The following is a 16,529-nucleotide window of genomic DNA, read 5'->3' as shown; positions in this document are numbered from 1 at the left end:
TGTTCTAATTGGAAATATCTGGAGAGACCATCTGCATTGCCATGGTCAGTCCCTAGTCTGTACTCCACTGTAAAGTCCATCCCCTGTAGGGAAATGGACCACCTAAGAAGTTTGGAGTTTTCACCCTTCATCTGATTTAGCCACAAGAGGGGCTTATGGTCTGTCTGAATCTTGAAGTGAGTTCCAAACAAGTATGGCCTCAGCTTCTTCAGGGCCCAAACCACAGCAAAGGCCTCCCTCTCAATAGCTGACCAGCGTTTCTCTCTAGGGGTCAGCCTTCTGCTTATAAAAGCAATGGGCTGGTCATGACCATCATTATTCAGTTGAGATAGAACTGCTCCCACACCCAACTCAGAAGCATCTGTTTGGACAATGAAAGTTTTGGAGTAGTCTGGACTCTTGAGAATAGGTGCAGTGCACATGGCCTGCTTTAGGTCATCAAATGCCTTTTGACAGCTAACTGTCCACTGAACTTTCTTTGGCATTTTCTTACTTGTCAGGTCATTAAGAGGGGTCAGAATTGTCCCATAATTTCTGACAAATTTCCTGTAGTAACCAGACAGGCCCAAGAAAGCTCTGACCTGTGTCTGGGTAGTTCGAGGAGCCCAGTCCTTTATGGCCTGTATCTTGCTCTCCAATGGTTGAACCTGGCCTCCACCTACAAGGTGGCCCAACTACACAACTTGACTCTGCCCTATCTGGCATTTAGTAGCCTTTATAGTGAGGCCTGCCTTTTGCAGGGCCTCCAAAACTTTCCTCAGGTGGATCAGGTGATCCTCCCAGGTGGAGCTAAAGACAGCAATTTCATCTAGATATGCTGCACAAAAGTCATCTAGCCCAGTGAGAACTTGGTTCACCAACCTTTGAAAAGTGGCAGGTGCATTTTTCAAACCAAAGGGCATCACCACAAATTGGCAATGACCTCCTGGGGTAGAAAATGCTGTTTTGGCCTTGGCATCCTCAGCTAACCTGATTTGCCAATAACCAGCTGTCAGGTCAAATGTACTCAAGAATTTGGCAGAAGCCAATTTATCTATGAGTTCATCTGCTCTTGGTATTGGATGGGCATCTGTCTTAATGACAGCATTGAGACCCCTGTAGTCTACACAAAACCTCATCTCTCTCTTACCATCCTGGGTGTGAGGTTTAGGTACTAGAACTACAGGAGTAGCCCAAGGGCTCCCTGAGGGTTCAATGACTCCCAACTCCAACATCTTTTGTACTTCTTGTTTTATGCAGTCCCTGACGTGGTCAGGTTGCCTGTAGATTTTACTCCTTAAAGGCAGACTGTCACCAGTGTCCACCTCATGAGTGCACCAGTTTGTCTGACTGGGGGTCAGAGAGAACATTTGTCTAAAGGATTGAAGAACCTGTTTGCAATCCTTTTGCTGATGTTCAGAGAGGCTGTCCGAAAAGACTACACCATCTACTGACCCATCATCAGGGTTCTGAGTGAGCACGTCTGGGAGAGGGTCACTCTCTTCCTTCTGTTCCTCATCTGTGGCCATGAGCAAGCCCATGTCCTCCCTGTCAACAAATGCCTTGAGCCTGTTCACATGAAGTACTCTGTGAGCTCTCCTGGGAGTTCCAAGGTCTACCAGATAGGTGACCTCTCCCTTTTGTTCAATGATGGTATGGGGCCCAGACCATTTGTCTTGGAGAGCTGTTGGGGCCACTGACTCCAACACCCACACCTTCTGCCCAGGCTGGTAAACAGTAAGGGACAGCCTTTTGATCATGCCCATCTTTTTGAAGTTCTTGGCTGGCCCCAAGGTTTTTAGATGCCTTCTCCATGTACTCCGCCATCCTGGAGCGGAGACCAAGTACATAGTCCACTATGTCAAGCTTAGGCTTTTTGAGTGGTAACTCCCATCCTTCCTTCACAAGACATAGGGGTCCTCTTACAGGATGCCCAAATAGAAGCTCAAAAGGGCTGTAGCCAACCCCCTTCTGTGGGACTTCTCTGTAAGCCAACAGAAGGCAGGGTAAAAGGATGTCCCATCTTCGCCTAATCTTTTCAGGTAACCCTTTTATCATCCCTTTTAGGATCTTGTTGAATCTCTCCACAAGCCCATTGCACTGTGGGTGATACGGGGTGGTGAATTTGTAATTTACACCACACTCCTTCCACATTGCAGTCAAGTATCCTGACATAAGGTTTGCACCTCTGTCAGAGACAACCTCCTTAGGAAACCCCTCTCTGGAGAATACTCCAAGTAGGGCCCTGGCCACAACAGGAGCTGTAGTGGTCCTAAGGGGAATAGCTTCTGAATACCTAGTGGCATGATCTACTACCACTAGTATAAATCTGTGTCCAGATGCTGTTGGGGGGTCCATTGGTCCAACAATGTCAATCCCCACTCTTTCAAAGGGTACCCCCACCACAGGTAGTGGTATAAGGGGGGCCTTTGTTGTGCCTCCTGATTTGCTACTGGCTTGACAGGTGACACATGAGCGACAAAACTCTTTGGTGTCTTCAGACATATGAGGCCAGTGAAAGTGTGGGACAAGTCTTTCCCAAGTCTTGTTCTGGCCTAAGTGTCCTGCTAGCGGAATCTCATGGGCTAAGGTAAGAAGGAAAACTCTTGGAGACAAGGGGATAACCAGCCTCCTGGTAGTACCAGGCTTGGGGTCTCTTGCCTCAGAGTATAGGAGTCCATCATCCCAGTACACCTTGTGGGTGTCTGTAGCATACCCTGCAGCCTCAGCAGCAGCCTGCTGTCTGAGGGGTTCAAGAGAGGAACAGTCTAACTGTGCCTGCCTCAAGTCAGTCCTGGAAGGTCCCCCTGACCCAAGAAACTCAACCTGATCAGGTTCAAGCTCCTCTAGGCCAGTTCCTTCTGGGGTCTTTGGGTCAGCCTCCTGAGAGGGCTGATCCTCACCTTGAGGCAGGGGGGAAGGCACTGCCTTAACCCTACTGCTCTTTCTCTTGGGAAGTGCCTGGTCCATTGTTCCAGGATCCAGCACTTGTTCCGCTGGGCATTTTTTGGCCTGTGACCTAGTCACAGCAAGGACATGTGCTGACAAACCTAACATTTCCACATGACTCCACTTCTGACCATAAGGAGGATTCCAAATCATTGCCCAAGAGACAGTCCACTGGGAGGTCTGAACTAACTACAAACCTTTTGAGGCCAGTTACCCCTCCCCAGGAGAAGTTAACAACTGCCATACTGTGATTGGTAGTGACATTGCTAGCATTGGTCACTAGGTAGTCTGAACCTAGTATTACCTGATCAGGGCCCACAAAGTTTGGTGTCACCATAGTGACACTGGCACAAGTGTCCCTGTAGGCCTGAGCCATTTTTCCATTAATTAACACCTTGACTGCTAAGGCAATTCCCGCTGTGTGCTAAGAAATGCAGGATCCCATTGTTCATGACGAGCTCAGCTTGTCATAAGCACACGACCAGTGTACTGCATGACGAGCTGAGCTCGTCATGAGCAGCGAAGGGGTTAAAGGTGTTTGTCTGTATTTGCCCAGAGTACTGGGACTTACAGTAGGGGTCAAATCCATGTCCCCAGTACAAACAAGAACAGCCTGGGTAGGTATCCTGACTGTGAGAAGTTGGCCTGATATATAGTGCTCACTATTCTAGTGATCACTGTGTATCATACCAAACAACCCTTATTGATGATTGGTTGTAAGTCAACCTTATAGACCAGATAGCCTAGTAGCGTGGACAAAAGCAGTCTTTAGGCTAAACTCTAGAGGGCGTGTTAAGCCAGCTGTTTTACCATCACATATACCCCTTGAACACCAAGTGAAAGGACACCACACAAGGTGTTATGAAAATAAAGTATATTTATTTATAACAAGTCTACCCTGATCTCTTTATGAATCAGGGAGCTAAGCACAATACAAAACTCTTACGAAAATACTTCAAGTTGCACAATTTACACAAATGCCCGAGGGGCACGAAAAACCATATACTCTAAAAGTGGAATGCGAAATACTAGCAGGTAAGTAACAAGATCCAGAGGCTTCAGGATCGCTAGGACTACACTACCAAACTCTAAGGTTAGGAGCAGGAGGCCTAGGGAGATCGGGTGCAGAGTGTGCACTCTCCCGCGGGATGCGGGACAAAGTCTATGGAGGCTAGTATTTCTAAAGTTACTGTTTTCGGACGAATCCGACTAGGTAGACTTAAAACGAAAAAGGATCTGAACACTTGGATAGTGAACCTGCGTTGGAGCACCGAAAGGCTCGGGTTACCTAGCCCAGGGGCTGCGGCTGCATAGGGTTCAAAAGACGTCGGGAATCCTCGTTGTAGTCTATGGAGCCTGAAAGAAGAAGTTGCTGGCAGGCAACCAGTGAAGATGTTAGATGTGATCCAAGCCTGGATCGGTGATGGAGACGACCTGAAAGCAGAGGGGACTCAGTTCTTAATCACTAGCCAGTGATTGTGTGGGCACCAGGATGGCACCGGATGAAGTCACCTCGACCAGGTGAGTGGGCGACGCTGGACTCTGCAGTCACACGGGCTAGGAGGCGTTGTCGGCGACCAGGCTGGAGGTGCGAGCTGTCCCACGAAGCTGTCTGCTGTCGGCGTTGCTGAACCCAAGATGGGGGCAACAAACCTTGGCAAAGGCAAGCCCACGCGGTGGAGTCAAGATGGCGTCTGGAAGGGACCAGGAGGGTCCGGGGTGCTCCTCTTTTGCAGGGGAGCAAGGGCCAGTCTGGAGCAACCAGACCAGCGGTGAAATCGTCGTGGTACGTCGTCCGGAGGGCCACTAGCCAACGGGTGACCGGACAATGCGGTGAGCAGCAAGGAGCAGAAGGGCCCCCTGCAGATCTCGTGGATGCTGGGGGGCTGGACTTCGGTGCTGGAGCTGCTAAGGGTTGGGGCTTCTCAAACCCCAGTGCACTCACTCGAGGATCCCTCAGAGGTCGTGCTGGTTAAGCGTCGTGCAGGTTTTGAAGAAAGCCGGTCCCTCCGGTCTCGTCACACCCACGAATCTCAGCTGGGCTGATGATGCAGGTAGAGGTCAGAGATGCCAGGGAATCTGGGTCTCGTCGAGCTGGTCAGTCTTGATCCGGAGGATGGACGTACAACAAATTGCGATGCTTAGGTGGTTCCTGCGGGTGCAGGGTGGCTACTCCTTAGCCACAAGGGAGAGTCTTCAAAGAAAGTCAAGAGTTCCTTTCGTGGAAAGTAGTTCAAGATTCAAGATGATCTAATTTGGGAAGAGGGCCCGCTCCTACGTTTATTCTAAGAAAAGGGGCTGGCACGCGACTAGGTCCTGCCCATGGGTGGGACCAGGAGGGGGGGGTGGTTACACCCCTCCCTTGTCCGGACTTTCCCCAGCTCAGGGGCTGGTGTGCCCCTGGAACTGGTTTGAGCCGGCATATGCACAGTGAGCACCGGGCCACTTGCAGTCACCTTCTTCTCAGCCCTGCCTACCTGGGATACACAAAACCCTGTCTGGGATGGTGCTAGCACCGCCCCTGACAGGAAACCCTTTGTCCAAGCTCTCCTCGCTGGCAGGAGGTCAGACTTGTGTCTGTGGTGGCAGCATCCATTTTGTGATGCTGAGGCTTGAGTTAACTTTAACCGGGGTTCACAGTTACATACATGTCGTGTCCCCATGAAGGGTGGAATGCTAACCCCGTCGCCAGAATTGGCGAGGGGTTAGTATTCCAATTCATATGACACCTTACTCGACATGTTTTGATAAAGCGATACCAAAGTTGGCAAATAACCGCGAGGATTATAATGCACTTAAGAGTATATGGTACGCGTTGTCATGGAACAGCTATTAGGACTTGGTTCCTCAAGCTGCAAACAGGCTCAGCTCATGCCAGAGCACCATCTCACATAATTCCAAGCACTCTGCCTTCAGGATTGATGAGGCCTGCCATAGGAGTGACTGATAGGAATATATGTGTCCATTTTAGGGTTAGATATAGAGATACTATATCTAAAGCAAAGGGTGTTTACACCACCTTGCCCCAGCTGTCGTGCAGCCAGTTGTGTCAGATTTGGATGGCCAGCCAGGGGTGGCATAATACATGCTGCAGCCCCTGGTAGGCCCTGGGTACACCTAGGCCCTGGGTATCTAAGGTAAACTGTACAAGGACTGATAAGGTGACTCCGTATCCAATTGGGTATGCACCTAAGGTACATGGAATCCATTTTACAGAGAGAGCAGTAGGCCTGGGGCCCTGAATAGCAGGGTCCCAGGTCAACTAAGTCGAAAAACCAGCAAAACACCAGGCAAAAAGTTGGGGGTAACCATAGTCCGATAACCACCTTCCTACACTGACTAAGTCCGAAACCACCTCAGTTCCCAGGGTTAACCCAACTATAGCCTTGGGGGTGCACTACCTCTACTAACTGTACTAGGAGGTGCAGGTGCCTTAGGGGCAGTAGTGGCAGGAGCTGTGCCTTTCTTGGTGCACTCACTAAACCAGTGAGTCTTACTTTTACAGTATTGGCACCATGGTTTTCTTTGACCATCATTCTTCTTCTTTTGGGAATTCTGGGACCCACCCTCCTTAGATTGTTGGGGCCCTGTTGAAGACTTCTGGTCATTTTGCTTATTCTCATTATTACCCTTCTGGTCTACTTTCTTCTGGCCACCACCCTGGTTCTGGTTCTGCTTGACCCTTGTCCTGACCCATCTGTCTGCCTTCTTTCCCAATTCTTGGTGAGAGGTCAGATCTGAGTCAATCAAGTGCTGATGCAACAACTGGTTCTGACAATTATTTAAGATTTGCTCTCTCATAATTATATTATACAATCCTGTGTAATCAGTAACTTTACTTCCCAGTAACCAGCCTTCCAAAGCCTTAGTGGCACAATCAACAAAGTCAGTCCAATCCTGAGCTTGAGTTTTCTGGGTATCTCTGAACATCGACCTGTACTGTTCAGTTGTTAAGCCAAACCCATCAATCAAGGCACCTTTTAGGACTTGGTAATCATTAGCATCCTCATCTCTAACAGTGAGGAGCTTGTCTCTTCCTTTACCTTCAAAGGAGAGCCACAGTATAGCTGCCCACTGACTCTGGGGTACCTGCTGTACTTTGCAGGCCCTCTCCAGAGCAGTCATCCATTTGTGGATGACATCTCCTACTTTAAAGGAGGGCACTATTTTACTCCGTTGTCTATTATCAAAACTCCTGTCTCTATCTCTAGGGATAATGCTGCCACCAGTGGGTTCTACCCCACTCAATTTCTGCTCTCTGGCAAAGGCAAGTTTCTCTTTGGCAAGGGCAAGTTCTTCCCTTTGGATCCTCAGATTGACTTCCTTCATTTTTGCTTCATGTTCTCTTCTCTGAGGGGATGTTATCCCTCTCTGAGAAGATGCCTGAGAGACATGGGTGTGAATAGATCTGTTAGAGCCTCTGGATTGAGACCTAATTTGTCTATTCCTAAGGTTAGGCCTGCTTGAGGATTGGCCTGGGGCTCCCCCAGTTCCATTCTCATGTAGGCTTAAGTTGGCCGTGGTAAGTCTGCTGACTATAACCTGACCATTGTCTACCTCTCCATCAGAGGAGTTCCCATCTTCCTCACCATCTACCTCTTCGGTTTCAGGGGGGTTAGATTCAGGGTCACCTTCTAGGGGGCATGCTTCCATCTGTAGGATCAGAGGGGCCTGGATTAGAAGCCCTTCTAGCATCATATGTCTCTAAGAGACCTATCAGAAAAGGAAGGGTAGGGTTGGAACCCTGTTTCAGTCTCCTGGAGGTACACAATTGTCTCATCTCCTTGAAGCTGAGGGCTGCATATCTTGAAATGACCTGTGGAGGGTCAATAGCCACAAGAGGAGCCACTGTGTTCTCTCCTGTGGCAGAAATGCTTTCTAGTGAGGTGTAAGTGGTGCACTTACCTACACTATGTGTTTTCCTACTGATCCCTTGCTAAGAGTTGTAGTCAGGGTGTGCTACTCCCTTTCTACTACAACAGCCGGTTCAGTAGAACTCAGAGTATTTCTAAGCTTTGTTATATGTACCTATGGTACTTTGTGATCTTTCAAATGATATCTCAAGATTATATTTGGTAAAAACAACAGCAAGCACAAATCCCAACCGCTGCACACCAATGTGAGAAGTTGGCCTGATATATGATGCTCACTAGTTCTAGTGATCACCTTGTATCAGTCCAAACAACACTTATGGTGATTGGTTGTAAGTCAACCTTATAGACCAGCTATCCTAATGGTAGCATGGATAAAGCAGGCTAAACACTTTTGGCATGTGAAGCCAGCTGTTTTACCACATATTACCCCTTGAATACGAAATGAAAGGACACCACACAAATAGTTATGAAAATAAACAAGATATTTATTAACTAACATACACCTCTGAACTCTTTATGAGGTCAGAGGGCTAAGCACATGACAAGACTCTTAAGAAAAATACATTAAGTTGCACGAGTTACAATGTTGCCCTAGGGGCGCAACAAACCATATGCTAAACAAGTGGTATAAGGAAATCGATAGAAGGAATGGAGCTGTCCAGAGGCTGTAGGATCGCTGGGACTACACTACCCTAACTCTAGATAAGTAATAGGAGGCCCACGGAACGGGTGTGCAGAGTGTGAACTCACACGCAAGATGCTTAACAAAGTCAATGGACAGTACAGTGTACGATAAAGGTGAGTACAGACAATCCTGACTAGTTAGGACTAAAACGACTGTGAATCTGGACACTAGGAGAGTCAATCTACCCTTGAGCACCGAAATGCTCTTGTTTCCTCACCCACGGGCTGCGGATGCATAGGTGCGAAGTCGTGTCGGGTTTCTGCGTTGAAGTCTATGGAGCCTGAAAGAAAAGATGCTGCAGGCGGAAGGTGTCTGGTGTGATCCAAGGGTGGATCAAGGAAGATGAAGACCTGAAAACAGAGGGGACAATGTTCACAGTCACTAGCCAGTGACTGGAGTAGAACCAGGAAGGAACCAGATGCTGTTGTCGCGTTCAGGTGAAGAGTGGACGCTTGACTCTGCAGCCACGTGGACCAGGAGGTGTCTTCGACGACCAGGATAGAGGCTCGAGCTGTCCCACGCAGGCTCGAGCTGTCGGCGGTGTTGGATCCGGATTTGGCGTCAACAGGCCTTGGCAAAGGCAACCCACGCGGTGAGTGGAATCGGTGTCTGGTGCGGACCAGGAGGGTCCGGGTTGCTTCTCCTTTGCAGGGAAGCAAGGGCCAGTCTGGAGCAACCAGACCAGCGGTGTGGATTTCAAGGATCGTCGTCTAGGAGGCCACTAGCCAGCCGGCAAGTGACCAGTCAACGCGTCGAGCAGCAATCAAGCAAAAGGGCCCCACGCAGATCTCGTGGATGCTGGAGGGCTGATCTTCTGTGCAGGAGCTGCTCTGGGCTGGGGCTTCTCAATCCCCAAAGCACTTGGTCGAGGATACCTCAGAAGTCGTGCTGGAAGCGAAGTGCAGTTTCTTCAAGATGGCCGGTTAATGTGTCTCGTCGCACCCACGGATCTCAGCTGTGCTGCAGATGTAGGTAGAGGTCGGAGAGGTCTGGAAGTCCGGATCTCGTCAGGCTCTGAAGTCTGGTTCCGGCAGGAAGGACGACAAAGTGACCCGCTAGGACGCTTGATGGTGCCTGCTTGTGTAGGGTGGTCACTCCTTGGCCACAAGGGAGATTTCTTCAGTCTTCTGTGGAGCAGAACGTCGAAGTCCAGAGTTTCTTCTTTTAAAGTTGTTCAGGAATAATCTAATTTAGAATGGGACCAGCTCCTACCTTTTTTCTGCTAAAGGGGGCTGTACTAGCACTAGGTCCCTCCTATGGGTGGGACCAGGAAGGGGGGTGGTTACACCCCCTATCCTTTGTCCGGTTTCGCGCCAGAGCTGGGGCTGGAGTGCCCCAGCAACTGGTTTGAGCCTGTGTATGCACAGGGCACCTTGTGTGCCCCAGGCATGTCTCATTCCTTTCAGGCCTGTCCTACCTAATACACAAAATCCTGTCTGGGGTGGTGCTAGCACCTCCCAAGGCAGGAAACCCTTTGTCCAGGCCTCCCTCGCTGGAAGGACTCCCAGCAGCAGGAGGTCAGACTTGTGTCTGTGGTGGCAGCATCCATTTTGTGATGCTGAGGCTCGGGTTAACTTTAACCGGGGTTCTTAGTTACATACATGTCGTGTCCCTCTAAAAGGGTGGAATGCTACCCCCGTCGCCAGAACTGGCGAGGGGGTAGTATTCCAATTCGTATCACACCTTACTCAACATGTTTTGATAATGCTATGCCAGCGTTAGCAATAGCCGCGAGGATTATAATTAGGGCTCCCGGTTTTCCGTTTAAACTGATTTTTACATATAAATACAGACGGAAAACAAGATTTCCTTTATCTGTATTTATATATAAAAACTGGAAAATACTAGTAAATGTCATTTCCATCAATAGAATCACCCCCCAACCATCTGGTGTCTCCCCCTCATTAGAGGGTTAAGAGGTGTCAGCCTGGCTGAAACAGCTTCCAGGCGCACACAGCCGCACCCCAGTACTTCACAGGTCTTTGAAAGACGATTTACTTGTTAAGGAGGCTTTGTTGTTCACCCCTCAGCCCCTGCCTCTTCACTCTGCCAATTGCTCCAGCCTCCGTCTTGTGCTCGCAGACTGGGTTTGCAAGCGCAGATTTTGTGTTGGAGTGCCCGGTTTTCAAAGAGATTTTAACGAGGAAGAAACAGTAAGGCAGTTGCCTTGCAATCAACTGTATAGTGCCCTGGCTGGAACAGCATGACACGTGTCCTGTGTGTCGAGAAAGTTTAACTGGACAGAACACAGCCACAAAGTAATTTACAGTAAAAGTGTTTCTTTTGTTTTTGGATCCATTTCATTGTGGTGCTTCCAGACATGCCAACCCTCCCGATTCAGGCATCCACAAACCCGATTCCACAGGATGAAGCAGGAATTACAGAATGGCCTGCACCGAGTCCTAAAAGGCTCGGCGTCGTCCCCTGCTCCATGTTGTTAATTAATAAGTGTGTGAAGGCGGGGGTAACTTGCTGTGTTTTCGGATGTTGCACGGCAGGTGAGGGCAGGACTATGTGTACTGGCTCTGGTTAACCCCTTGCAGGCTGCGACCTCCTTCACAAATGCGGGTGCACCGTCAACAAACCTGTCTCCTGGACTGCTTCATGAGCGCGGGCGAGAGGCCCCAGGGACTGCTGGAGTTTCTGACAATTGTAACTCTTTTTTACATCTTTGAAAGTTTTACAGTCCTAGATGAGTATTGTTTCTATTTTTTGTAGGGTGTTACCAGTGGCCGTCTCTCTGATGTTTCTCTTAGGGGAGCTGTAAAGTGTTCAGTGGGGGAGAGGATGTGGCACTCTGCCGATGACAGAAACTGCAAGGCTCTGAGACAAATGGCTTGTGATAGCACTTTTAAGCATATTTGGGACATTCTGCAAATGGCAACGTTTTCAGATGAATCTATATTGTTGACCAATAACAACCGAGCGCATGTGTGCATTCACAATTTAAAATAAATGTGGAAAAATACTAGCTGTAGCGTCGTCTTTTGCTTGTGACAAAGATAAATGTGGATAAATACAGAAAAAATGCCCAAAAAATAAATATGGATAAATACAATCGGAAATGCCAATAAAAGAAATACCATAAAACCGGGAGCCCTAATTATAATGCACTTAAGAGTATATGGTATAGTGTTATCATAGAACAGCTATAAGGACATGGTTCCAAAAGCTGCAGACAGGCTCAGCCCATGCTAGAGCACCATCTCACATAATTCCAAGCACTCTGCCTTCAGGATTGATAAGGCCTGCCATAGGAGTGACATGTGTCCATTTTAGAGTTAGATATAGGTATACTATATCTACAACAAATGGTGATTACACCACCTTGCCCCAGCTGTGTTACCAGCCAGTTGTGTCTGTTTAGAAGGCCATCCAGGGGTGGCACAATACATGATGCAGCCCCTGGTAGGCCTTGGGTACACTTATGCCCTGGGTACCTATGGTACACTGTACAAGGACTTACAAGAGTGACCCAGTACCAATTGGTAAATGCACCTAAAGTACATGGATGTCAATTTAGAGAGAGAACAGCTAGGCTGTGAGTCTGATTAGCAGGCCCACAGCCAGGGAAAGTCGTAAACCAGTGAAGCAAAAGCAAAAATCTGGGGTGACTATAGGATTGCAGACCCTACTCTCCTACAAGACTCTCTTCCTGTTTGATATTGCTGGGGTATCTATTGTAAAGGTAAGGAATCTATAACTAACTGTCTCTTTCAGATGAACAAGTTACTTACCTTTGGTAACGATGTATCGAAGAGACATAGGTTAAATTTAGATTCCTTTCAGCCCCACCCATCCTCCCCTCGCGAACTGACTACTAGGGACAGGGACCTTGCAGGGCCTTAGTTTTAGCGCACCAATGGTCAGTGGTTTCGAAAGTCGTGTCAGAACTGACTTAAGCGCTGGGGCAACATCTAAATAGGCACCACAACGTCATCCCTGCAAATGTGATGATGGACACAGAGTCGACCGATACCACCTACTGACGTTCAGAGATACTGCTATGATAACATTCTCTGAATCCGCCTGGGGGTAATTCTAAAGGTAAGAAATCTATAACTAACCTATGTCTCTTACAGATGCATTGTTACCGAAGGTAAGTAACTTGTTCTTTATTTGGCTAAAATGTAATATATAAGTACATAGTTAAAATATGATACAAATATGTAAAGTGCGCCTTTTCACAATAATTTTTATCCTCCAACTGAAGATGTAGAACATTTCATTAATATATGGGTGACCTGTAGTGTACTATGTAATATATTTACCAGCATTTTGTTTTTTGTAGATTACATTCTTAATTGAACCTAATGAACCAGTCAAGTTGATCCCAGACACAAGACCAGCTACACCAGCCGTTTCAAACGTCAAAGCTGTTGCCAGTCGCACCTTGGTGAAGAGTTTATGCCTCAAGATTGTGGTAACTATAATTTCCTAAGTAGTGTAACATTGCTGTAGTTGGTGAGAGTCAACAAACACACAGAGGTGAAAACAGACACCTCTGCAGGCACATCTTGCAAAATATACAAATGTTAACAATGGTGAAAGGGAACTCGCACAGCAAATTTAATCCGAGGTAGAGAGTTGTAATGGATTGAGGTGTGCTGCAAGAGGAAAACACTGTCTGGCCAGGCAGTGTGAAATGAATAACTAGGGAACAGCTCCCCCGCCTAGGGAGAGAACACCTCTGAGCACAACACAAGGGGGACCAGCTGGTCTGTTTCCATACGCATGTGGTATTTAGTAGTTCATACTCCAATTAAAGATATCCATCTCTCAAAATGTATTAAGACATATAGAAGAAATGTCTTTGTTTCCAAAATGTAGAGGTAACTGTAATCCACATATGGTTCAATATGTTATGGTACACACATTATCACACATCCCGATGCATTTCGGGCGGAGCCCTTCGTCAGGGGATTACTCTACAAGAAAATCAAAACAGGACTATGGTCACTTCAAAATGCGATGATACAGTGAAAATAATCAAAAGTGAAACATGAATAATAATAAGGCATGAATCTAAACCAAACCGCAAATGCAGGTAAGTAACTGTAACCAAGGAAAAACATAACCCGGTGTGTTAAAATCCTAAAAAGACATGGTGAAACCAAGATAACCAAGAAAAATACTCAGAGAAAAGAAAAGAAATAGCGTAGTAATCAGGGTGCTGGCCCGCGCGCTACCGTGAGCTCTGTAATTAGGTGGACTACCCGTGATCGGCAAGGTAAGAAAAACAGTCGGGCACCGAGTTAAGCGGGTAAGGAAGGAGGCTTTTAAGTCCCAGACAGAGTACTTACATGTGTGACACTACGCTCAAACTCCGCGGAGTTCCAAGCGGGAAAGATCAGCCGCGAGGTGGTGGTGAGCCGATATAAAAAGCAAAACATGGTGAACCAACATAAAAAACGGACTGGACGTCCAGCAGAGAGTATGAAAAGAAAAGGGAATAACGGTGACTGAAGAGTCGCCATGATGGAGTGTGAAAAGGATACAGCCAAGTCCATAGAAAACGATAAAAAGAGATAAGTAATAAGAAAGTGAAAACATGTAAATGAGAAATACCAGTGTACTCAGTACATATATATTATAAATAACAGAGAAATTCAATGCGATCATTAAGCCCATGGGGGACCATCGTGGACAGATAACTGATCCAAAAGTTCTCACGTTTTAGCAATGTGTTCTTATTTTTCAGCGTGATCTGAACTTGTTCCAATATTTGGTATTTCAGTTGAGCCACAGTATGTCTATTCTCCATGAAATGGGTGGCAACAGTGGACTTGAGGTTCTGTGTCCGGATATTGCTCTTATGTTCTAAGATCCTCACGCGGATCTTTCTTTCGGTATGGCCAACGTAGCATTTGCCACAGGGGCATTTTAGAACATAGATAACATTACTGCTGTTACAGGTTGCGTTCACCTTGAGTTTTATGGAGTTACCTTTCATAGGATGATTGATAGTATTGCCAAGGATACAGTTATTGCAATTACTGCAATTATAGCAGGGTTTTAGACCAGTGTAGATTGTGTTAGTTTTGGTTCTACTGGGTTGACTCAGAATTTCTTTTAAGTTCTTGCCTCTAGTAAATGCAAACATGGGAGGTTGGTTGAATAATCCCTTAAAGTCTGGTTCCATGGATAAGATGGCCCAATGTTTGCGGATGATTTGTTGAAATCGATTAGACGCTTTGGAATATTTGGAAACTACCACCATACGATCAGACTGTGTCTTCAATTTGGGTTGCAATAGAGTAGTTCTCAAGCATTTCTCGCTCCTTTGGGCTGCCAGGTCAAGTAGGTAGTTTCCAAATATTCCAAAGCATCTAATCGATTTCAACAAATCATCCGCAAACATTGGGCCATCTTATCCATGGAACCAGACTTTAAGGGATTATTCAACCAACCTCCCATGTTTGCATTTACTAGAGGCAAGAACTTAAAAGAAATTCTGAGTCAACCCAGTAGAACCAAAACCAACACAATCTACACTGGTCTAAAACCCTGCTATAATTGCAGTAATTGCAATAACTGTATCCTTGGCAATACTATCAATCATCCTATGAAAGGTAACTCCATAAAACTCAAGGTGAACGCAACCTGTAACAGCAGTAATGTGGGCCTGGAGTCCTGGATAGCAGGGCCCCAGGTCAACTAAGTCGAAAAACCAGCAAAACACCAGGCAAAAAGTTGGGGGTAACCATAGTCAGATATCCACCTTCCTACACCGGGCATACCTACCGGCACCAGGAGTCGAAGTCGACTAAAAAAAGACAGTAAAAAGGTTAGTCAAAAAGTGACTAAGGGTACTAGGGGCCAGATGTAGGTAATTCCGATTTACCGACTCTTAAATACCGACTCATACCGAATCGGTATTTAAGAGTCGGTAAATTGGAAGGAGGCAGATGTAGGTAAAAAATTACCGATTCTGTAAGAGTCGGTATTTACTGATTCTGTAAATACCGAATCTGTATTTCCCATTGATTCCTATGGGCCTTGAAGCCCATAGGAATCAATGGGAAATACAGATTCGGTATTTACAGAATCGGTAAATACAGAATCCTGCAAGGGTGCAGGAGGTGTCACATGGCCACCCTCTAGCACCCCTATTCCGGACTTGTGTACCATGTGGCACACACACATGCCCTAAGGGCATGCCTGTGTGTCACATTGCACAGGTGTGCATGCACAGATGTGCATGCACACCTGAATTCGGTATTTTACCACCCAATAGGATTGGGTGGTAAAATACAGACACAACAACAACAAGTGGGGAGGGTCTGAGGGCAGGTTTATCGACCAACCAGATATACGCCCCTAACACAATATAACACAACAAATAATATCTGGGGGTCAAAATAAGTGTTAACAATGTGAACCACTATACCATGTATACACAGAACAGTAACAGCGAGAGATGATAGTTGGAAAAGTGGTCGAGTCGAGACTCAAGGGTACCAGGAGGGAAATATTGTTCCCATCAGAAGCCACACTGTTCCGCCCTTATTATCATCATGTGGGATCTCCTTACCCAGGAGACAAGACGGCCGGTAAACATTACCGTGACCAGGATGTAATATGAGGTATGAGAGCAGAACAGAAGAGTGAAATGGTGGCTAATGAAAAAGCAGTGTAAAGATTAGAAGTGAAAAAGTGAAAGATACTAAAATTAGGTGAATGGGTGGTAAAAAGAATTTTAATAATAACCCCCAAACCCTAAGGTTAAAAGGCAGGTGTGGGTGCAGGTTTTAAATAATAACCGCACTTGTTAGTGGTCGACATGTTTCAGCATATATAAGATGTTCTTAATGCATTCCTCAGGACCTGTATAATACACTACTGCTTTCAAAGAAATGAATCATAAAATGAATCGTAAAAATGTCACCTGAAAGTCCAGGCGTGCTCAACCGTATACTGTCAGTGTAATGGCAAGGAATCCAACATGTAAAACAACAAAATGGACAAACAAATAACACAAGGCACGTTATTATTTGTATTCATAGTGGCATTACTATATGTTCAATCATACCTGATCATTA

At 46.7% G+C, this 16,529-nt stretch overlaps 1 protein-coding gene across 1 annotated transcript in view; it reads left to right on the top strand.

Moving 5' to 3' along the window:
- Nucleotides 1-16,529, top strand: part of SMCHD1 (structural maintenance of chromosomes flexible hinge domain containing 1) — a 2,274,803-nt gene that overhangs the window by 1,618,031 nt on the left and 640,243 nt on the right. Inside the window, exon 39 of the mRNA XM_086965602.1 lies at nucleotides 12,779-12,910. Within this exon, the coding sequence (XP_086821728.1) occupies nucleotides 12,779-12,910 (132 nt within the window). The remainder of the gene's footprint in view (nucleotides 1-12,778; nucleotides 12,911-16,529) is intronic.

This window comes from Lissotriton vulgaris, chromosome 4_1 (assembly GCF_964263255.1).
Source record: "Lissotriton vulgaris chromosome 4_1, aLisVul1.2, whole genome shotgun sequence".
Lineage (NCBI taxonomy): Eukaryota > Metazoa > Chordata > Amphibia > Caudata > Salamandridae > Lissotriton > Lissotriton vulgaris.
The sequence above is the reverse complement of the archived record's forward strand: the minus strand, read 5'-3'. Positions and strand labels throughout refer to the sequence as shown.